Source organism: Pogoniulus pusillus, chromosome Z, assembly GCF_015220805.1.
Source record: "Pogoniulus pusillus isolate bPogPus1 chromosome Z, bPogPus1.pri, whole genome shotgun sequence".
Taxonomy (NCBI): Eukaryota; Metazoa; Chordata; class Aves; order Piciformes; family Lybiidae; genus Pogoniulus; species Pogoniulus pusillus.
This window is the reverse complement of record NC_087309.1, coordinates 89,037,553-89,061,119: the sequence shown is the minus strand read 5'-3', so window position 1 is coordinate 89,061,119 and position 23,567 is coordinate 89,037,553. Positions and strand designations below refer to the sequence as shown.

Genomic DNA, 23,567 nt, shown 5'->3' with positions numbered 1-23,567 from the left:
TTGTGTGCAGGAACTTATGTTCTTGGAAAGCTACAGGACTCACTTTGTCCCAGGGTTAAAACCATGATGGCATCCTTTTGATAGGGAGGGGAAATGCCACCCTTGTTTCTCTGGGCCCCTCTGAGAAGGCAGAGGAAGCAATTAGGGCAGATAAAGAAATGAAGCCAGATAGCATCTCACAGGATGGTCCCTTCTCCTCGCGTGGCTTTGTTTTCCTTCTTCGCCCTCCGTACCAGGCATTGTTACTTCCCAAAAGCCCTTTCCATGGGATGTAAACACAACTATTTGTGTCTGCCTCCATGCCTCGCTCCCTCCGCAGAGCCAGGAAGAGCCAGGAAAAGCCGAGCGCGTCCGGCGAGCCAGGGCGGAGCCCGGCACAATCAGGCACGATGGTCTCGCCGCTGTTTCTTTCCATGTTTTGTGTTTCCCCGGGACCCTTGGGATGAGATCACATCCTCTTCTCCCAGGGTTATTATGTCTCCAGCCTGGCAGGATGAAGCTGGCCGTCTGCGTGGCTCGATCTCCCTGTGCGCACAGACTGCATGGCTCTGTCAGTCTGTCTCACCTACCTTCGGGTCTCGGAGGTCCACCTCCAGCCAGCAGATGCATAACCACAGGGCTACTGTTGGATTGCAGAATCCAGGCTGATGAGTGGCCGGATTTTCTTCAGCATTGTCTGCAGTAATTGCCTCTTAATGGTTTCCATCTTCGCAGGAATCCCTTCAGCTGTTCCAGATTCGGGGAGGGAGTCATGTTTCATGGTTTCCCTGGTCTGCAGTGGAAAGCAGTAGGAGGAGTTTCCCATGACTGGGTGCAGGGGTTTGTTCCTCTGGTCTTAATTAAATTTGCTGTTAAGTATCTCCGAGTTCCTCAGAAGCCTCACACGGAGGATAACCAACATTTTGGTTAACTCCGTGCAACAAACAAACTAATCTCTTCTTACCATCCTCCCAGGGAGTCCTGCCTGGGTGAGAGCAGAGGTCTTTTCCTCATCTGAGAGCAGCACTTCACTATAAAAGGAGTAGGTGCCACCTACCAAACTCTTTCAAGCTGCCCGAAATGTCTCAGGTCGTGTTATGGACACAGCTCTCAATGCAGCCATGCTGGCATAAGCAGCTCCAGCCCAGAGCCTCCTCATCGAGGCAGCTGCTTGTAGCACCAGCAGTAGTCCATGCTGATGCTCTTTTCCTGATGTAGCAGTGCAAGCTGCTGTCAGCATGGTCTCACCCAGACTGAGACCAAGCCACTCTGGTCATGCAGCTGGGAAAAGATGAGCTGCATGGACTGGTGGTACCTTGTGCATCTTCAGTGGACTCGAAGACTTAACTAGACCTTCAGAGGAGGCTCTGCAGAGAGAATCACCACTGATAATGGATACAGCCCAGTGCAGCCTGGCTTTCCCAGCTCAGCTGGGGCTTTGGAACCTAAAAATATAAAACTTTATAGAGCATGGCAAGGCCTGTGCCTTGTGAAGACATCATCATGGGCACCTCTGTAAGGGAAAGGTTTCCACTAAAAGTTTGTGTTTGGCCACCCTCAGAGTCAAATGAGTGGGCAGAGAAGATACCACTTACACCTTTGGACTTCCAAAGGGCTTTTGTTTTCAGTAGCTCACTTCTTTCTACTCTAGAGTCTCTCCTGACTTCCCTAACTCCAGAGAGGGACTTAGTGCCCCTTTAGAGAGGGTGCAACTGGAACAGGCTGTTGGTGGGTGCAAGATCAGCCCAGCTGTCCTGGATTGAAGAACTGATACTTCTGATGGGAGCAGATTCTAGAAAGTCTGCAACTGGCCTTGCCGGTGGAGTCTTTTGTCATTACTCATCCCACATACCCTCGTTTGCATTTCCCCCACTCTTGGCTGCTTTCACCACCCTGTGCCTTGTGACAATAAGAAAAAGTGGAGTTGTAGCAACTGCTTGTAGCTCAGAGAAGTGTGTGACTCTGCCCATGCAGAGCAGCAGGGCACTCCCATGGATCTTCTCTCAGACATCTTCCATAAAGGCTTGAGACAGTTAGGTCGATAAGGGGCCACTGGAAGAGCAGAAAATTGCTATTGATGTCTTTCTGCAGAGAGCCTGTGAAGTGCACCAGAACTGCCTAGTGCTCCCAGGAGGACTCATCTAGCAGACCGCAGTGCTTGCAGGAGGTTTTTGGGGCAGGAGTTCTCCAACTGTGGTCCATTAGACCACCAAGAATGCCTGCAGAGCCCTGTCAGCAGGGCAGCACAGGCCATGTCTGGCTGTAAGGGATGCTCAAAGGATCACTGAATGGGTTGCGTGGGAAGTGACCTGGAAAGCTCTTCTAGTCCAACTCCCCTGCACTCATCAGAGACATCTGCAAATAGAACAGGTTGCTCAGCCCCAGACAGCTTCCCCTGGAGTGTTGCCATGGATGGGGCATCTCCCACCTTTTTGGGCAACCTGGGACAGGGTCTCACCACCCTCAGTGCCAAATATTTCTTCCTCCTATCCAGTCTGCATCTGCCTCATTTAGTTTAAACCATCACCCCTTGTCCTGTCACAACAGGCCCAACTCAGAAGTCTGTCCCCAGCTTTCTTCTAGGTCCCCTTAAAGGAGGTATCTGTGGTGATTCTGATTGCAGAGCTGGACAAAGTCCATCATGACCATTCCCAAGGGCTCCTTTAGTGAAAAATAGGACTTGGAAGTAGCCTCTCTCTCTTGCACCCTTTCAAGCAGAATATGTTCATTCTACTTAAGCTCTGAATGCCACAAGCAGCTCTATTTTTAACTTCTTCCAAATCTGTGTTTTCATTTTCACCCACAGAATTGTGGGGATTGGACAGGACCTCTGGAGATCATCTAGTCCAGCCCTACTGCTAAAGCAGGGGCACCCAGAGCAGATTACCCAAGATCACAACATCCAGGTGGAATGTCCAGAGAAGGAGACTCCACTCTGGGCAGCCTGCTCCAAGCCTCCAGCACACTCACACCACAGACATTTCTCTTCCTGGTCAGATGGAACGTCCTGGGTTCCAGTTTGTGCCTGTTGCCCTTGTCCTGTCTCTGGACACGAATGAATAGTCCAATCCCCTTTACCTCTTGCTGAGCATTGATCAGATCTCCTCTGGAGCTGTTCTTCTCCAAGCTTTCAGGTTTCTTCCTCCCAGAGATTCTCCAGGCCTGGAAGCATCTTTATACTCCCCACTAGACTCTCTCCAGTAGTTCCCTGTCTCTCTTGAGCTGGGGAGCCCAGAGCTGGACACAGTACACCAACTGTGGACTCACTAGGGCAGAATGAGAGCAGAACCTTCCTCAACCTGCTGAGCCATACTCTTCTTAGTGCAGCCAATTACTTAGTGCTCCCATTGCCTCATTTCACACCAGCAAGCTGGTTGCTCCACCTGACTAATGTGTTTGCAACACCTCGGTTCCTCTGCGATCTGGTCCATGCTCCACAGAGGTAATCCCAGCAGGCACCTCCTCTTGGCTTGCATGTTAGATGAAAAGCATACCTGTGGGCAAGGGCCACAGAGTGGCTGAGAGGCTGGAGCTTCACACCTGAGGCATTTCTGGATGTCCATTCATGTTGCCTCCTGGGTGGATGAACCCGAGATGATGCCCACTGGGGAGCTGTGGCAAGCATGGGCTGCAGTCTGTCCAGCTTTCACTGGAGCTCAAGACACCTGACTTTAGGTGGATGTTTTCAAGCTTTCTGCCCTTTCACACTGGAGTTGTCACCAGAGCATCAGAAAACTGAGAGGTAGTTGGTGGCAAGTGTTGCTTATCTGTCACTTTGGAAGCGATATGATACAGAGTAATTGGTACCCTGCCTTGGCACAGAGAGACCATTGCTTCTGGGAAGGGTAAAGTATGCCTTGGGCTGCTCCCACTCCAGCTCCCAGGGAGCTCCACAGAAGCACACAATTAAACCAGCATGGTTTGGTGATAAGAGATGGTAGAGCAAGTTCTTAGATCCTTCTCATGGCTTGGACACCCCTGAAAATAGCAAGTAAGCACTTCAGCTCCTCGTCACCCCAGATGATCTCAGAAAGCAGATAATAAACCCCACTAGTTGTGGGTTTGTGCATCCCATCTTCTTAGCTCTTTCCTTTGCTCTTTGTGTTCTGCACCATGTGCTTGTCCACCTGTTGCTGTTCTGGAGGAGCACTGGGCTCTGCACTACCTGCTTGTCCACCTGTTGCTGTTCTGGAGGAGCACTGGGGCTCTGCACTACCTGCTTGTCCACCTGTTGCTGATCTGGAGAACTAATCTGGTTCTCTCCGTGATGAATCACAGGTGAAGTTTTGCAGCTTCTTTGGCCCGTCAACTGCTATTACATGCCCACAGCATGGTGCTTATGTTGCTTATACCTGCAAAGATGTAAAGAACAGGTTCTGGAGCCACAGAGCCTGGGGAAGGCTGGTCTACAGAGACCGGTTTCACTCAAGAGCCCACCATGTAAGGTTCTGCAGCTCCCTCACCACATGCAGGGGTAGGCCCTACAATTTATTTTGGGCTGCTTAGGAAAACATTTAGCTGCTGAAGCCCACAGTGGCCTCTCAGAGGACCTTTGCCCAGTGTTCTGAATCTCAGCAGGACACTGGAGTTTGAAAGAGGAGCCTGATGTCTTCCACCAGGTCTGCAAAGCTCCTAGTGCCAGAAACAAAAAGCAAGAAGCCTTTTGCAAGCAAGGTTGGGTATTGTATGACTGGCTGGGCAGATTCTGGCAGGCAGCCTCCTCTCTGAGGAAACTCAGCAGACTCTTTGTCTGCTTTCCAGCAGGAACTGCTGCTCTCACAGCCTGGCTTTGCCCAATACGCTGGAAACCAGCTGCAGAGCAGTGCAAAGTTAGGTCTCACAGACGGCCCCAGCCTGGCGCAGGACTGGGGAGTAGATTACAGGTTAAACCCAGAGAGATGTGAGCCTCAGCCTTCTTTTTCCACTCCCTCCTCCACATTCAGCAGCCAGGTCGAACTGTGTGAGAACCTGGTGGAAGAGGGATGGTGCCCATAGTGGGATTAGGGCAGATGCAGGCAGCAGGGAGGAGCAGCTATAAATAGTTAAATAAGGTAATAATTCCAGTGTGGGAGTGCTGATTTAATGGGCAGAGCCTGTTTATGTTAAAATATTGTCATCAGTAAACATGAATTAGGTTGCAAACGACAAGAGCAGTTGGTTAGGTTCAGGTTTATGGTCAAGGCAAGTGCTGGTGCTCCATGGTTTTGTGGTTGCCTTGAAGGTTGGCACCATTTTGCCTTGCAATGCTCTCAGGGCTGACATGAAGGTTAGGAGCTTCTGCTGAAGCAACCCTACCACTGCTTTGAGGTGTCTGGTGCAGGCATGGGGCAGCCACAGGTAGAGATGAACACCCTTTGGTAAGTACATACAAGACGTCTTTGATGGGTGAGGACACTGGAGGCAGGACCTCAGGCAGAAGGGTCTTTGCCATGCAACTCTTGCTGTCTGCCTTCAGCAGCAGTTCAGTGTCTTTGCCAGACTAGAGACAGCAAACTGGGCTTCTTTATCTCCTCCTGTCCCAGCATGAAGAGGTCAGCTAGTGCCTACACCTCAGGGAAGATCCAGACCCCTGCCTTGCAGCATGCTGGAAACATGGTTATGATTAGGAAGATGCAGAAAAACACTCATAGAATCATAGAATCAACCAGGTTGGAAGAGACCTCCAAGTTCATCAGTCCAACCTATCCCCAGCCCTATCCAATCAACTGGACCATGGCACTAAGTCACAGCTTTCTGATCCTGAGTTCAGGTTGTTGCAGTGATGCAGGTGGTTGATGACCATCTGTGGCTATGCCCTTGGACTCTGCTTCCTGGAGCACCAGCACATCTGCCTGCTGTGCCCAGCTCTGCTGTGCAACGCCATGCTTGGGTTTGATGGGCAGGGTGTGAGCCTCTCCAGTCTACATATCACAAGCAGAGGTTAAGCTGTGGCCCTCAGGACTGTTACCTCTTGCTGCCTTGGAGCATGAGGTGCCTGACTGGACAAAGTGGTGCATGTAATGCCTCAGTGGACTAGGTGGAGAGCATAGTGCCTAGATGGATGAAGTGGGACACATGGTGCTTCATGAATGAAGTGGAGCACATCGTGTCTGGATGTACAGGATCATAGAATCACAGAATTGCTAGGGCTGGAAGAGACCTCCAAAATCATCCAGTTCCAGCCCCCCTGCCCTGGGCAGGGACACCTCACACTAATCAGGTTGCTCAGAGCCACATCCAGCCTGACCTTAAAAACTTCCAGGGACAGAGCTTCCAACACCTTCCTAGGCAACCTGTTCCAGTGTCTCAGCATTCTTATGGTGAAGAGCTTCTTCCTAATGTCTAATCTCAGTCTCCCCTCCTCTAGCTTGGATCCATTCCTCCTAGCCCTATAATTATCTGACATCCTAAAAAGTCCCTCAGCAGCTTTCTTGTAGCCCCCTTCAGATACTGGAAGGCCACAAGAAATTCTCCTTGGAACCTTCTCCTCTCCAGATTGAGCAACCCCAGCTTTCTCAGCCTGTTCCCATAGGAGAGCAGCTTCAGCCCTCTGATCATCCTTGTGGCCCTTCTCTGGACATGTTCCAGCACATCCATGTCCTTGTAACAGGGCTCCAGAACTGGACACAATGCTCCAGGTGGGGTCTCACGGGAGCAGTGTAGAGGAGAATCCCCTCCCTTGACCTGCTGGTCACACTTCTCTTGATGCAGCCCAGGATCTGGCTGGCTCTCTGGGCTAGAAGTGCACATTGGTGGCTCATGTTGAGCTTCTCATCCACCAGTACCCCTAGGTCCTTTTCCTCAGGGCTGCTCTCCAGCCAGTCACTGCCCAGCCTATATCAGTGCCCAGAATTTCCCTGACCCAGATGCAGAACCCTGCACTTGGTCTTGTTGAACCTCATAAGGTTGTCATAGGCCCACCTCTGCAGCCTGTGAAGGTCCCTGTGGATGGATCCCTTCCCTTCAGTATGTCAGATGCACCACACAGCATGGTTTTGTTGGCAGACTTGCTGAGGGTGCACTCAATGCCACTGTCCATGTCACCAACAAAGATGTTATACGAGAGTGGTCCCAGTACTGGTCCTGGAAGGACTCTGCTTGTCACTGGCATATTGTGTTCTTCTTGCTCAGCCAAGTCCTGTCAGATGAGGTCCAGGAGGACAGCATGAAGGCAGAGGGTGCCTGGCCCAAGTCTGGGGGTAAAATATAGTCCCTGTTTCATCATAGCTAGGTGAAACTATTCCATATTAGCCAAATATCTTAGCAATTGACAGTGACATCTTCATCCTCAAAGCCATCTTCTGAGGTAGAGAAGTGTGTCCCAACTTCAGGTGAGACACTGAGGCAAGAAAAGCCCATGTGAAGTTGTAGCCTATCACAGAATTAACCAGGTTGAAACAGCCCTCTAGGATCATCGAGTCCAACCTATCACCTGACCTTTCCAGTTAACCAAACCATAGCACTAAGTGCCTCGTCCGGCCTCCTTTTAAACCCCTCCAAGGACAGTAACCTCTCCAGACAGCCCATTCCAACGGACAGTCACTCCTTCCGTGAAGAATTGCTTCCTAACGTCTAGCCTAAACCTGCTCAGGCGTGGTTTGAGACTGTGTCTTCTTGTCCTGTCACTGCGTGCGTGGGAGAAGAGACCAACCCCTGCCTGGCTACAACCTCCCTTCAGGTAGCTGTAGGCAGCAATGAGGTCTCCCCTGAGCCTCCTTTCTCCCCACATATCCCTGGCAAAGAGATGGATCGTCAAGGAGACTGCATCAGAGGAAGGGCTGGAACTGGGCAGCCATAGGCCCTTCCTAATCCGTCCTAACTCTGCTTTTCTTGCTTTAATTTTCACACTGCATTCTTCACCAAAACCCAGGATAAGAACAGTGATGCTGAATATCAGTTTAGTTTGCAGCCCAGCTTCATGCCATGCTTATGAGCTAAGTATCGCAGGAGTGAGTTTCTGGACCACTGCCTGTTTATATTTTGTCCATAATTGTTTTGGGTCTTTTTGCTTTGGGGTTTTTTGTTGTTGTTGTTGTTCAGGGTTTTTTTTTGGTGTCTTTTTTTTTTTTCCTTTGTGGGATTGCTTGCCCTTTTTTTTAATCATTATTCCTTGTTGTTGGGATTAACATAATCTGATGCTTGTTTTCCTTTTGGCGAAGAAGCTGCGAACTGTTTGTGGGACCTTATCTCAGAGCGCAAGGCTTGGGCTTAACTCACATGTTCCAAAGGAAGATAAACTGAGAGTTGTGGTTTGAGAGAGAGGGGGGGATGTTGGGGAGAACTGCTGCCATGTCTTCAAAATCCTGGATAAACTGGCTGATGTGAGATAAAGAAAGGCAGAGATGCTGTAAACATGGTCTTCAAAGGAAACCAGCTGCTATCTTCTGAAAACAGAAGAGGGTGAAGACAAAACTTTTGAGAGCAGTGATAATTCTTTGAGTTGCCTCTTTTTCCTTCCTAGCTGATTTACAGTACTTGTGTGTGTAATGTTTTTAAGTAGTCATTTATTTGTAAAGGAAAGGAGATGGGGAGAAATGAGAGTGGCAAGGAGGAATGTTGAGGCTGAGAGGACGATAAGGCTGAGAGTTGGAATTGTGGGGGTTTGGGGTTTTTTTAACTAGAAGATGTGACTTTGGAGCACAGTTAGTTACACTGAGCAATTTTAGATTCATACAGCCATCAAATGGTTTCAGTTGGAAGGGACATTTAAAGGTCATCCAGTCCAAACCCCCTGCAGTCAGCAGGGACGTATGCAACAGGTTGCTCACAGCCCCAGAACTCCCCGGGAATGCTTCCAGGGATGAAGCATCCACCACGTCTCTGGGCAACCTGGGACATACTCTCACCACCCTCAGTGTCAAACATATATTCTTTGTCTCCACTCTCAATCTCCCTTTTTAGGTTTCAAACCATCACTCCTTGTCCTGTCACAACAGGCCCTGAGAAAACGTCCCTGTCTTCCTCTGTCTTCCTAGAAGCCCTGCAAGGCCACCAGAAGGTCTCCCTGGAGCCTTCTCTTCTGCAAGCTGAACAAGCCCAACTCTCTCAGCCTGGCCTCCCAGCAGAGTCCTTCCAGCCCTGCCAGCATTGCTGTGGCCTCCTCTAATCCCACTCCAACATGTCCCTGTCTGTGCTGTGCTTAGGATTCCAGAGCTGGCCCCAGCACTGTAGGGGAGTCTCAGCAGAGCACCACAGAGAGGCAGAATCTGCCCTGCCCCTGCTGCCCGTGGTGCCAGCTCATGTCCTGCTTTTCACCTACAGCCTATGGACAGTTTTAATTCATCCAGTCACTTTTTTTCCAAAGTTTAGCTCTCCCTGGTGAATTTTGGATACTATTGAAGCCAGTATTCCCCACTTTCCTCCTTTTTCTCAGGGTGTAGTGCCTGCACTCAGTTCCTCACTGCAGGCAGTGGTTAGGTCAGGACCAGCAGAGCTTGTCCAACCCAAGGTCATAGAGTGGACATGGCCACAGCTTCAAGTGTTACCAGCTCCCTCGTAGAATCACAGGATCATTTTGGCTGGAAATGACCTTGAAGATGATTGACTGCAACTGTTAACTCAGCACTGCCAAGTCCACCACTAAACCATGTGCCTCAGCACCACACCTACACAGCTTTTACATTCCTGCAGGGACTATGCCTCCACTGTTCCTCTGGACAGCCTTCTCTAGGACTTGACAACCCTTTTGGTAAAGAATTTTTTCCAAATACCTAGTCTAAATCATCCATGGGAGGGATGCAACAGGCTTGAAGGTCCATGAGTGGTAGAACTGTAGAATCATTTAGGTTGGATAAGACTCCAGATGTTAGAACACTGCCAAGCCCACCACTAATCCATATCCCTAAGCATCACCTCATGGTGTACGGTGTTTGTCACAATGTTTCAGCTCTCACTATTGGCTGCTGGAGATTCTCAGTGTTTCATCTGCTTGGAAAGCAACTGGAAGAGCCATGCTTTCTCTTGTGGCTTTATCAGCACACCTGAAACAGCACCTTTCTGTGTGTAATGAAGTTATAAAGACAGAAGACAAAGGAAAAGACCTATTTTTGATCCACTTTTCAGGATCTTTGCTGGTAGTTTCAAGGCATGTGGGGTGAGATGTGCTGAGCTCCTGCACTTTGCCATCACAAGGCAGAGCTCATCACACGCTCTGACCCCGAACCAACAGGGACCAGCAGCTTCCTTCACCATCCTGTGCCTTGCACAGCAGCAAAGCTGGTGAAGAGTCTAGAGCACAGGTCTGGTGAGGAACAGCTGAGGGAACTGGGGTTGTTTAGTCTGGAGAAGAGGAGGCTGAGGGAGACCTCATTGCTTTCTACAACTACCTGAAAGGAGGTTGGAGTAAGGTGGGAGTTGATCTCTTCTCCCTAATATCAGGTGAAAGAACAAGAGGGAATGACCTGAAATTGAGCCAGGGCAGATTTAGGTTGGATATTAGGAAGAACTGCTTTCTTGCAAGAGTGGTCATGTGTTGGAACAGGCTGCTCAGGGGGGTGAGGGAGTCCCCATCCCTGGGGGTCTTCCAGAAACATGTGGACACAGTACTTGGGGACACAGTTTAATGGCCCTGGTGGTCTTGACATTGATGGTTGGACTTGATGATCTTGGACATCTCTTTCAACTGAAACAATTCTGTGTTTGATTCTGCATTTTGGATCTCCCTTGAGGGTGGATCATGCTTACAAGCTCATGTTTGCAATGCACCTGAGGCATCATAGTTCTGCTGGAACCCAATGCACTTGCACCACTCTGACAATCAGTCTGGAAGGAGCCAGATGAATTAGGGTGTACTGGATGTAACCCTTTCCCATTAGGTAATTTTTTGACTATTCCAAGAGTCCCCTCAGGGATGGAGAGGTCCACTGGTGAATGGCTGCCTCTTGGCAAGGCTCTTGCCTTCCAAACAGCTGCTCCCGGAGGCTGAGCTGCTGAGATGTCATCATCTGATAGCTGTATTTGGTCGTTCCATATGTGCAATGCAGACATTTTCTGCCATGAATTAAAACAACTCAATGTAACTTAAATAAAAGTTGATTTTGACAGCTGTTAATCTCAGTTCTCTATGTTTTGCCCCATTTGCTTGGTCTGAGTGGTGGATAAGCTGGTGATACCCTTCACTCTGCGTTTCATCGCTGCGCTTCTCAGGTTTTTTGCACTGACCATCTCTTTCCTCTCCTCTTTCCAGGTTTCTCTCCTTTTCTCCTGCAAATGACAAAAGCCAAGCTGGACAGATTGATGAAATGAAGCTCATAAGTGAGGAAGAGGTCCTGCATTTCTCATCACTGCTTTTTTCTCTCTTTTGCAGTTGTTGCAATCTCAGGATGTGAAGGAAGATGCTGTGCTTTGCTGCTCCATGGAGGTAAGGAACCACCTGCACCACCCTTGTGCTTGACTGTGCAGGTGTTAAGCTCTTAGATATCTCCAGACCCAAACAGCCTTGTTGCCTCTTTGCTTCTCAGAATCATAGGAATCACAGGATGGTTTGGGTTGGAAGAAATCTTTAAAGGTCCTCTAGTCCAACCCTCCTGCACTCAGCAGAGATGTCATCACCAGATGACCCTTAAGGTCTCTTCCAACTCCAGCCATTTTATGATTCCATGATTCTGTGATCTGCAGTTAGAGCAGGCTCAGCCTCATCTGGAATGTTGTCAGGGAGAATGCACTGACCACCTCTTGAGGCAACCTCAGACAGGCTCTCACCACCCTCAGTGTCAAACATTTCTTCCTTTTCTCCACTCTCAATCTCTCTTTTTGGTTTCAAAGTGTCACCCCTTGTTCTGTCACAACAAGGCCCAAGAAAAGCTTTCCTCTATGCCCCTTGGAGTCCTGCAAGGCCACCAGAAGGTCCCCCAGGAGCCTTCTCTTCTCCAGGCTGCACAAACCCAATTCTCTCAGCCTGGCCTCCTAGCAGAGCCCTTCCAGCCCTGCCAGCATTGCTGTGGCTTCCTCTGGCCCTGCTCCAACAAGTCCCTGATTATGCTGTGCTGGGAACCCCAGAGCTGGCCCCAGCATTGCAGGGAGAGGGTCTCAGCAAAGTGGAGTAAATACAAGACTGTGAGGTAAGAGATGGCCCTTGACACTGTCCCTGGACGTTTGATGCATGCAAATGGCTGCATGAATTTAGGTAGCTGGGGTGCTGTGACAAAACTGTATCATCCTGGTTCCTTCAAATCTCACCCTGCCTTTATTTTCTAAGCACAAAACCACCTGCACTGGAGCAAAACCTGCCCTGTGGCTCACACAGGGAGGTTTGCTGTGCTCAGCAAGCAGCTTTGTAGAGAAATGCTGCTACAAATACAGCAGAAGTTCTTAGAGTCTGGGAAGCGATTGGTCTGTGGGGATGGATACTTTCCTGGCAGAGAGAGGCTGAAAGTGCAGCCTGGATGGCTAAAATTCAGCACAACCATGGGCAACTGAGGAGGAGAATTTGGATTTTTAAGGTTAAGACTGTGAGGAGCTGTGCATCTGCATTCCGTAATGATGAACTCACTGCTGTCCACTCCAAGGTTGCACCTTCTCCTCTGTGGGACCAGACTTTTGATGCTCTTTGGAAGCTCTCCAAGGAGTAATTGCTTTTAAAAAGCCTCGGTTGCCCTGATGGAAGAGGCAGGACAGGTCTGAAACTCGGCAGGGCGGGATTTGTTATGCATACAGGAGGGCTCTGCTCATTCCCATTAGCGACTGGGAGCCGCTGATGTCGGTGAATCAGCGCATAGATGACGGGCCAGCTCCGAGGCAGGAATACCACATCACAGCCTGCACCTTGTTTTGACAATAGCCTGATTTTTAGGTGGGATTATTATGGTGTGTTTTTAAAAACAAGCCAGCTTTGCTGCCTTTGAAGTCAGTGGGAGCTGAACCCCTTGCTCCTCCAGCAGCCTGGTGTGGATGCTTTTGAAAACCTCTCCCTTCGTGTGCAGCTCAGGAGCCTGCTGCTGGCTGGTTTTGGTTTTCAAAAGCCACAACGTCTTTAACCTGTTCACCTGACCACACCAAGCAAGGGGGAGCTGGAGAGATGAAGGATGTCTGTAAGAGCCAGTAGGGTGTTTTGGTGTCACAGGATCATAGAATATAGAATCATAGAATTCATGCCATTGTTGTTGGGATGTTTTCCAAGGCCTCAGAATGGACAGTTACAGAACGTGGTTCTGTTGGGTTTGATTCTCTCTCCACCTGTATCAGAGTAGGCCCTGGTATCAGTCCAGGCTAGGGGACGCAGGGCTGGACAGCAGCCCTGTGCAGAAGGACTTGGGGGTGCTGGGGGATGCAAAGCTGGACATGAGCTGGCACTGAGTGCTGGCAGCCCGGAGCCAACTGTGTCCTGGGCTGATCCCCAGCATTGTGGGGAGCAGGGGCAGGGAGGGGATTCTGCTCCTCTGCTGTACTCTGCTGAGACCCATCCCCTGCAGTGCTGAGGCCAGCTCTGGAGTCCTCAGCACAGCACAGACCGGGACCTGTTGGAGCAGGGCCAGAGCAGGCCACAGAAATGCTGGCAGGGCTGGAAGACCTCTGCTGGGAGGCCAGGCTGAGAGAGTTGGGCTTGTTCAGCTTGCAGAAGAGAAGGCTCCAGGGAGACCTTCTGGTGTCCTTGCAGGACTTTTAGAATGACAAGGTCAGACTGTTTCAGTTGTGACAGGACAAGGGGTGATGGCTTAAACTTAAACAGGGAGTTTCAGACTAGAAAAGGGGAAAGTTTTTACTGTAAGAGTGGTAAGAGCCTGTGCCCGGTTGCCCAGAGGGGTGGTGGATGCCCCATCCCTGGAACCATTCCAGGTGAGGTTGTTCAGGGCTATGCTCACAGATGTCCCTGCTGAGTGCAGGAAGTTTGGACTAGAACTTTAAAGGTCCCTTCCAACCCAAACCATCCTGTGACTCCCTGAATGTTGCAAGTTGAAAGGAACCCATGACTGACCCCTTCTTCCCCCGACAGCTGCAGAGCACCGGCCGGCTCCTGGAGGAGCAGCTGCCTGAGATGATGACAGAGCTGCTGGCCATCGCCCGCGACAAGATGCTGTGTCCCTCCGAATCCATGCTGACACGGTCCCTGCTGCTGGAGGTCATCGAGCTGCACGCCAACAACTGGAACCCCCTGACGCCCACCATCACGCAGTACTACAACAAGACCATCCAAAAACTGACAGCTTGAGGGGCAGGGCAAGGCGGGGTGGGAAGGGACGAGCAGAAGACACGCACCTTGAGGGGACCCGGCAAGAGCTTTTCCCATTTCAGCCCCCGCAAGCAGACCAAACCCCAGCATGCTCGAAAACACATTCGTGGGGTGGGGAGGGAGAAGCATGTTTCTTTTTCAGCCGTGTCCCCAAGTGCCACCCCTCTTCCTCCCCACCGTGGTTTTGGTTTAGGGGGTTTCTTTTTCTGAACTCATGGCTCCAGCAGCAGCAGCAGCAGCAGCAGCAAGCGCGTCCTGCCGGGTTATTGTTTGGCTTTCGAAAGAGGATGGAGAATTTGGAGGATAAAAAAAAAAAGAAAAAAAAGAAAAAGACAAAACCACAACAAAACCCAACTGAATCCAAGCAGGGGCTAAGTATTGTTTTCATGCTGTCCTCCTGCCTTGCCCTGGCCAACTGGCAGGAGACAGCAGGCAGCAGATGTCTCGGGAGAACAAAGCCAGACACTCACTGCACCAGACGCTCGTAATTGATGGCTTTTGTCGAGAGCGGGGCTTGGGGCTTGCGTTAGGGGTTGGGTTTTTTCTTTCCCCCTCCCTCTTGTCTTTGACTTTTTCTCTGTGTGTGTGTGCGTGTGCGTGTCCCTCCTCCTCACCACCAGCCCTCCGAAAGCAGACTGGTGAGTGGGACAACTTTTCCTGTCTGCAGTGGGGCGGGGAGGGGGGGGTGTTTCTCTTGGCTCCACTGTTTATATTTCCTTCTTCCTTCGTCGCGTCGTCGCACGGACAATTGCGGGCAGCTCCGAGATGGGGATAAGCGACTCCTTCCCACCACCTAACTGATGATGGGTTAGGTGAAGATGCTGAAGGAGAAGGAGCATTTTAAAAGGAGTCAAAAAAAAAAAAAAAAAAAAAAAAAAAAGCTGCTGCAAGAAGCCACCGTTGTCTTGCCGATCATCTCCTCAATAGGTGGAGAAAAGTGTCCTCTGAGCTGGGGACTCTAACAATAGGGGATTCTGCGGCTCTTGCTGTTCAAGTCGCCGCTATCGCTCAGCCACTATAACCCGTTAGTTTCTTTTTTGTAATGGTTTGTTGGGGTTTGTTTTTTTTTCTTTCCTTTGTTTTCCATTGAAGGAGTGCTTTATTGTAATTACTGTCATGGGTGTAATTATGCATTTAAATCCTAATAGTGTACAGGGTGAAGGAGAAGCAAAGATTTGGTGTTCTTCTCTGGAGGCTGAAGGGGAAAGAGAAGACAAACGGTGGATGGTGAAAGGATAAAAGAAGAGGGGAAAATTAGGAAAATCCCAAAATAGAGGTTTTCAGCCTGGCTTCTAACTAGCTGAACTTGCTATCCGGTGTTTCTAGCTGTGTGCTGTGCAGGAGCAGCTCCGTTTGGTGGTTGCTGTAAGTGGCACATAGTGTCCTCAAGGGATCAGAGAATCACAGAATTGTCAGGGCTGGAAGGGACCTCAAGAATCATCCAGTTCCAACTCCCCTGCTATGGGCAGGGACCCCTCACACTATGTTGGGTTGCTCAGAGCCACATCCAGCCTGGCCTTAAAAACTTCCAGGGATGGGGCTTCCACCTCCCTGGGCACTCTGTTCCAGTCTCTCTCCATTCTCATGCTGAAGAATGTTCTTCCTAACATCCAACCTGATTCTTCCCTCTTCTAGTTTACATCCCTTCCCCCCAGGCCTGTCACTACCTGATACGCTAAGAAGTCCCTCACCAGTTTTCTTGTGGCCCTCTTCAGATACTGGAAGGCCACAATAAGGTCTCTTCAGAATCTTCTCCAGTTTCTAACAGCCTCATAGCTCTCAATCTGTCTTCACAGGATGAGTGATGTGTTCAGATGGAGAGAGTTCCCTTGGGGTTCTCCAGGTTGCACTGGGATCTTGGGACTGCTCTATACTGGAGCATCCTGAGGGAGAAGGCAGCTGCAGGGGGTTGATACTGAGATGCTACCTGGGCAAGGTAGGGTGAGGATGATGGTATTCAGGGACACCCCACACTGTTCCATCACTCCACAAATCATAAACAAGGCTTGGTAGTCTCCTTAGTTGCATGTGTAGCAGTGCTTTTACTTATAAATTACTTCTGGTGCTTACTTTGGTGAAGCCTAATAGGGATGTGAGGTGCCCCATCCCGTCTGTGCAGTGGAGGAGTACCCGAGGAGGCGCTTTTCCAGCAGCCCATCCCATTTTCTTCCCATTATTCAATTTGCTTTCCTTTCCTGGTGATAAGAAGAGAATGTATGCCGTGGCGCTGGCACGCGTGGATTCCAGACCAGGCAGGCTGGGTGTGAACTCCACAGCTCAAACCCACTTTTCCAAGCAAAACGTTGAATTTCTGGTGGCTTGTAGAGAAGAGAAATTTCTTCCCAGCCTCTTTGGATGTGCAGTGTGTTCTTGGGTGCCTTACGAATGTGTTGTTCTGTCCACGATGGGGAGGAAGCTTTGGCTGCGCGATGTTAAGGGCAGGAATTTCCATCGTCGAGAGAGTCCTGGTGCCACGATCCAGTATGGTTTGGATTTTCATCACATGATGGATTCTCATTCACACGTGGAGCAAGCTGGAAACAGGATCTTCAGTATTCCTGTCTACCCAGAATTACTGCACTGGCCTTGTCTGGAAAAATATCTTGTGCTTCGTGGATTCAAGCCCAGGAGCTTCACTTGGTGACAGTGCCTTGTGTTGGGTCAACTTCATTAGCAGTAGTAGGGTTTGGTAGTGTTGATGAGCATCTGAACTTGATTAAGGCAGCAAGAAACCATCAGTATTATAAGGCTCAGGGCTGTGCCCATTGCTCTGGGCTTCTCCTGCTCCCTGATTTCTTGGGGAGCAGGGGAGAAGGGGATTTAAGACCCGTGGCAATGTGCCTGGCATCGCTCTTCTGGGATACGCCTCAAACCAGTTTGGGTTGTAGTTATTTATTTTTTTAAACAACAGTAGAAAAATCCTCTAAGGGAGGGGCACAGCCTGATGGGTTGGAGTGCCAAGGGTCCTGCTGGCAGTGATCCAGACCACCACTCCAGCCCTTGCAGCTTCTCTCTTCCCCTTCCCCCAGAATTCCTCTCAATGTGTAGTTAAATAAAAAAAAAAAAAAAAAAAAAAAAGATAATTGGAGATTGTGCTTCAAAAAACTTGAGATTTTCATCAGTGCACCAGGAGGCAGTCAGAGGCAAAGCCACGTGGCAGAATTTCTGCTGAAATGTTTCCCTGCCCCTACCAGGCCTGAAGGTTTATCCCATTTTCTTGCTGGGATGCAGTCCTACAAGCCCCAGGTCTGGCCCTTGATTCTTCTCCTCCAACACCAGGATTCCTCCCACCGAAGAACTTCTATATGAAATCCATATTTTTTCCAGTGTCCTGCCATGTCTCTCTGCTATTAACTTCCATTCATCCATCCATTAACCACTTCCAGCACGTCAGTCGCTCTCCTGAATACATCAGAAACAAAGTATTGACCCAACCCAAGTTTTATCCCCTGGAATTCCATGCTGCCAATACTGTGCTTCTGGAATCCACAGGGAGGAAACCAGCAGGCATTTGGCATCATTAACCATGATACCATGTTGGCAAAAGAGGAACCATGAAGTCGTCTGATAGGGCAGGATGGGGAGCAGCACTGGGAAGCTTTGAGGGTTCCTAGAGAGAGGGCCTAGGGATGTCACTCAGCATTTTCTTCGCCTTTCTGTTTTTCTCCCTCTTTTAGAGTCAGCCGCCAAAGAGTCTTAATTTTATAACCTGCATCTTTGCAGGTGTGAAGCCATCAGACGCATCTGCCCAGCTTTGATCTTTGCTGCTCAATCTGATTATCAATATGAGGTTTAAATCTCTTTTTTTCTCCCCATACAGTTCCATCAGCAAAGGGGAGAATTAACCTCCTTGGGCCAAATGTGCGTGGGGCCAAACTTTGGGCTGGGGCAGAGGTGAGTGGCGGAAGCTTCTGTGGAGGAGACAATGCTTTGCCACCACCACACCAGTCCCAGTGGGATGCAGAGCAGGTTTGTCCGCTGCCTGCCAGACTCTCCCCAGCATCCAACTCACCCCTTTCCCAGTGGAATTATTTCCAAAGCAAAGGGGGGATGTGTTTGGTTGTTTGTTGTTTGTTTTTTTTTCCTTTTGCTACCTGATGAATTATTTGCTCTGTTTTCCCCACAAGGGCTTTCACACGTGATTGGAGAAGCCTCATCTATAGGGAGGGAAAACACAAAAAACGAGAGGGAAAAGGGGAAAAGAGTTAAGTGATTTGCTTAGTCCCCCCCCTCTCCCACTAAAGGAGATTAATTATTGTCTGCTCCTGGCATGATTGATGGCTTTGAAGGAGAAGTTGTCAGAATAACCTACAGTTTATTTTCAGCCTTTTTTATTTTTTAACATCCCTCACTTGGAAGACTCTCAACAATATTAAATACCACTTCATTGTTGTTGCTGTTGTTATCTCCCCACTGGATATTTTATGGCTTCACACTAATTTTGCTCTTTTTTGGTGGTAGCTCTTAGCCAGTCCTGGTGTTTTGGGTTTGCTTTGGTTGTTTTTTGGGCTTTTTTCAGGTTTGTTTTAGTTTGTTGGTTTTTTTTTGTTTTGTTTTGTTTTGTTTTGTTTTGTTTTCCAGAAGAAACAACACTTAAAAAAGGGTTGCAGAGTCCACTGTGGATAGCCAAGGGAGCTGCGGTGTCCTGCAGAACACAGAAGTTGATGCTAGCAATTCATTTATTGTTTTGAGGGTTTGTTTTGTTTTGTTTTGTTTTGAGGGGGTTGGTTTTCTTTTTGTTGTTTTTGTTTTGTTGGCTTTGGTTTGGGTTGTTTGGGTTTTTTTTTCTTTTTAATGTATTTATTTGCATTTGGAAAAGCAACGTTTTTAATTTAATGGTATTTGTTAAACTAAGCGCTTTAAAAATAATTAAAAGAAAAAAGGAAAATAAAAGCAAAAAAAAAAAAGGCAAAAAAATTAAAAGGAGAAAAAAAAAGAGGAAAGAGAAAGAGGTTTTGGCGAGAATAAAGCTTAGGTATTCCTACTAGAAAAAACAAACACAAAAGTCATGGTTTTCAGCATTTCCAGAGACTGTTAAAACAAGGGAGCTAATAACTCTTTGTGGAAGTTCAGTCTTTTGTTTATAGAACATCCAGACCCACTGTATGCTCTAAAATGCATCATCTGAGTAATAAATGTTTAAAGCTTGGCACTGCCCCATCTCTTTGTGGGTCCATGCTGGGACTTGCCGCTCGTCTGGGAGGGATTTTTCTCTTGTGCAGGCTGCAAGGACAGGAAGATATGCAGGGCGGGGAGGGGGGAGGCAGGATGAAGAGGGAGTGGGGGGTAAAATATTCCATGGAAATGTAGCAGAGGGAATGATCCTTTCCTCTGTGGGGATGGCTCAGCCCACGCTTCTGGTGCTGGGTTGGATCCTGAGCAGTGGTGTGGCTCCAGCTGGGGTTAGGCTCTCTCCCCATCACCTCTAACAAAGGTAAGGATGAAGTCCATGGGAGCAGTGCAATGGACCTGGAGATTCATAAAGTGATGGAATCATAGAATCAATTTGGTGAGAAGAAACCTCTAAGATCACTGAGTCCACCCATTAACCCAGCACTGCCAGGTCACCACTAAACCGTGTCCCTCAGCACTGTAGCTACACAGATTTGAAATTCCTCCACTCCTGCCATGGGCAGCCTCTTCCAGGCCTTGACAACCTTTTCCATGAAGAAGTTGTTCCTCATGCTCAGCCAAAATTTACCCTGGCACAACTTGAGGCTATCCTCTTATCTTGCCACTTGTTCCTGTGGGAGAAGAAACCAAACCCACCTGGCTCCAGCCTCCTTTCAGGGAGTTGTAGAAAGCCAGAAGGTCCTCCCCTCAGCCTCCTTTTCTCCAGATTAAACCATCTCAGGTCCCTCAGCTGTTCCTCGACAGATTTGTCCTCCAGAAACTTCATCAACTTCATTGCCCTTTTCTGGACATGCTACAGTCTCTCAATGCCCTTCTTGGAGTGAGGGACCCAAAACTGAACACAGGATTCAAGGTGTGGCCTTGCCAGTGATGAGTAAAGGGGGACAGTCACTGCTTTGCTCCTGCTGGCCACACCATTGCTGATCCATGCCAAGATATTGGTAGCCTTCTTGGTGACCTGGGCACACTGCTGGGCTACTCCCACAGCCACCCCCTCACTTGATCACCAGCCTCTGTCCCAAAGGAATTGCCCACCTATTTGAGTCCTACCTCAGCTCCTATTCATCAGAAGCATTCCACCCAAAGTTAGAGCACACAGCAGCTACAAGGGCTCACAAACCACTTCTGCTTTCAACCTGCTCCTTAAAAAATAATGAAAAAGCTTGTTTTCTCCTTCAAGAATGACATTTTAGGGCTGGAGTAAGCAGGTCCAGAGAAGGGCAACCAAGTCGGTGAAGGGTCTGTAAAACAGGTCTGATGAGGAGCAGCTGAGGGACCTAGGGTTGTTTAGTGTGAGGATGAAGGTGAGGGGAGACCTTCTGACTCTCTGCAGCTCCCTGAAAGGAGGTTGGAGTCAGGTAGGGGTTGGTCTCTTCTCACAAAGAACAAGTTAAAGGACAAGAGGAAACAGTCTCAACTTGCACCAGGGGAGGTTTAGTTTGGACATCAGAAGAAACTAATTCGCTGAAAGGATTCTCAAAGACTGGTGCAGGCTGCCCAGGGAGATGGTTGAATTCCCATCCCTGGAAGTGTTTCAGCATGGCAGATATGTGGTGATGAGGGACATAGTTCAGCACCAGCCTTGGTAGAGTTAGGGAATAGTTGGACTCCACAATCTTAAAGGTCTTTGCCAACCAAAAGGATTCTATGAGTCTACTCAATGAAAATGAGGTGCAGACCACTTGCAACCATTGCAAGTCACTGAGTGCTCCAAGCCCTTATCTGCTGTGGAGAAGAGCCTTGGGTTTATGAATGCTTCAAGCCTCAAGCTGTTGGTTTTCAGGATCAGCTCCTTTTGCATCTCCTAGAAGTTAGATGTCAACCTTTAAGTTCAGCTGAAGCATTACAAAGGAGTTTAACTCAGTTTGCCAAAGAGCTCATTATTTCTGCTTTTAGCCTGAAGCTGAGGTCTCAGCCATCATAAGCAACATCCACCTGGCAAATTAGACATAGCCATGGTCAAGTGGTGGAGAATGATCCATCTCCTTAAGACAACTGAGTTGATTCATGGAATCTTCTTCAACAGAGCAGTATCGGAATCACAGACTGGTTTGGGTTTAGAAGGCACCTTTAAAGATCATTCCCCATGCAGTCAGCAGGGACATCTGCAACTACAGCAGGTTGTTTCTAGCTCCAAACAACCTAACCTAGAATAGTTCCAGGGATGGAGCATCTACCACCTCTCTGAATAACCTGGGTCCACCATGTCTCTCCAGCACACTGGGCCAAAAAGAGCACCCTTCAAGCTCACACATCACTTATAAATTACTTTTTGAATATACATTTTAAACGTTTTAACTCCAAAAGAGATCAAATCTGTTTTTCAAAGCAAGTCTGGAAGAGGCTAGGTCACAGAATCAGAGAATGCATTGGGCTGGAAGGGACCCTTGAAGGTCATCTTGTCCAGGCATCTCCCCTGCAGTGAGCAGGGGCGTTGAGGATGCCTCCGGACCCGGTAAATCAGCACCAGGCAGGGAGGACAACCTGTGTCAGGAGATGGGCTCACCAAAAAACCTGTCTGGTGGTAACTGCACATCTTGTGTGGTGAAAAACCAGTCTGAGGGCAAACACTGTAAAATACTGCTCAGGGGAGAGAAAGAGAGAGAGGGCAGAGGTTATGAAATTCAGTTGGAGGATTGTTTTACAGCTTAAGGTGACTTCTTTCCCTAGGGCTGTGTTTTACAACTCCTGTGAGAAGCCAAGCCCCAGTTCCCAGGGGTGCTCTGCTCTTTTGTCTAGTTCTAAAGCACAAGAAATGTGGTGTGTTTCTTAGAAAAATGAGGGTTTGTGCTGATTTCCTCAAGATAAACACAGTCGTGGGCTTTCTTGGGAAGAGGGGGTGAGGAAGCATTTGTGAGAGGGGTTGTTCCATGTGGGGACTGCAGGTGGTTTTCACAGTCATCACATGGACACATCCTCCTGTCGAATCACAGAATCATGCTGAGTGGAAGAGACCTTTAGGATCATCAAAACCAGCTGTTAACCCAGCACTGCCAGGTCACCACCAAACCATGTCCCTCAGTACCACAGCTGCATAGCTTTGAAACCCCTTCAGGGATGAAGACTGCCCTGGACAGCCTCTTCCAGGCCTTGACAACTCTTCTGGGGAAGAAATTGTCTCTCATGTTCAGCCCAAACTTCCCATGGTACAACCCAAGGCTGTTTCTCTTGTCCTACCTCTTGTTCCTTGGGAGAAGAGACCAACTCCTACGTGGCTCTAGCCTCCCTTCAGCGAGTTGGTTGTGGAGTCTCCTTCCCTGGAGACTTTCAAGGCCTGTCTGGATGTGTTCCTCTGTGACTGAGTTAGATAGTACTGTCCTGCTCTGGCAGGGGGGTTGGAGTCGATGATCTCCTTGGGTCCCTTCCAACTCCTAACACCCTGTGATCCTGTGAATTGTGTAGACCAACAAGGTCTCTCCTCAGCTTGGTTTTATTTCAGACTAAACAACCCCAGGTCCCTCAGTCACTCCCCACAGGACTTGTTTTGCAGACCCTTCACTGCCCTTGTCTGGACATATTGTGTCTGTTGCAGTTCTATCACTTCTATGAGCAACTAAAAGCGGTGCTGCGGGGGCTCACCACTCTCTCAGGGTGGAGCTAAGCACAAATGGCCCAGTGCTGCTGCTGCTTGAGTTCTGGTTTTCAGCCCAGTTTACTGTTTTTTTTTTCCCCTCAGTCTGCTCTCTGTCACAGAACTTCAGCATTTTGGGGTTGGAGGGGACCTCTGAGGATCATCCAGCCCAGCCCCTCTTTAGCAGGGGTGACCAGAATCAGTGTCCAGACGGGCTTGGAGTCTCCACAACCTCTCTGGGCAGTCTGCTCCAGGGCTCTGTCCTGTAACTTCATTTCCCCTTTGCTGCTTCTGTTTGCTGATAGCTACAGCTCCATGTTGTCACGTTTGGTCAACTAAGCTCCATTCCCACAACTGAGGATATCTCCTCCTTGAGTTGTGCTTTTGCTGGTTCCCATCCACACTCACCTTTCTGGGCACAGGCGACTGTCCCTGCTCCCTGCAGTTCCCACTGAGACGCTCATCACCTTGCGTGAGCATTTCCTGGGTTGTGATGCATTTGAATCCCAAAATCCTACCAGCGATTACCAACACCTATGTGCATAGATGTCACTCATGGAAATGCTGTGAGGAGGTTGCAGAGAGCCACATACACCCTGCTCCTGCCACCCCACCATGTGTAACCCATTGCCTTGCAGTGCCTCCCCTGATTATCTTCTTCTCCACCCTAGCTGTCCCCATGGTGCTGGATCAAAGCACTGCTCCTAAGGGACACAATGGGAGGGAAAAAACAAAACG

The 23,567-nt window shown here is 49.1% G+C and overlaps 1 protein-coding gene across 4 annotated transcripts in view; it reads left to right on the top strand.

Annotated features, from left to right (window-relative positions):
* Positions 1 to 19,274, top strand: part of CTIF (cap binding complex dependent translation initiation factor) — a 210,071-nt gene extending 190,797 nt beyond the window's left edge. For all 4 annotated transcript variants that reach the window (XM_064176803.1, XM_064176801.1, XM_064176804.1 and 1 more), the window contains 2 exons: positions 11,264 to 11,317; positions 13,889 to 19,274. In XM_064176803.1, coding sequence (XP_064032873.1) covers positions 11,264 to 11,317; positions 13,889 to 14,104 — 270 coding nt within the window. In that variant the 3' untranslated portion in view covers positions 14,105 to 19,274. The remainder of the gene's footprint in view (positions 1 to 11,263; positions 11,318 to 13,888) is intronic.
* The last annotated feature ends 4,293 nt before the right edge of the window (positions 19,275 to 23,567 follow it).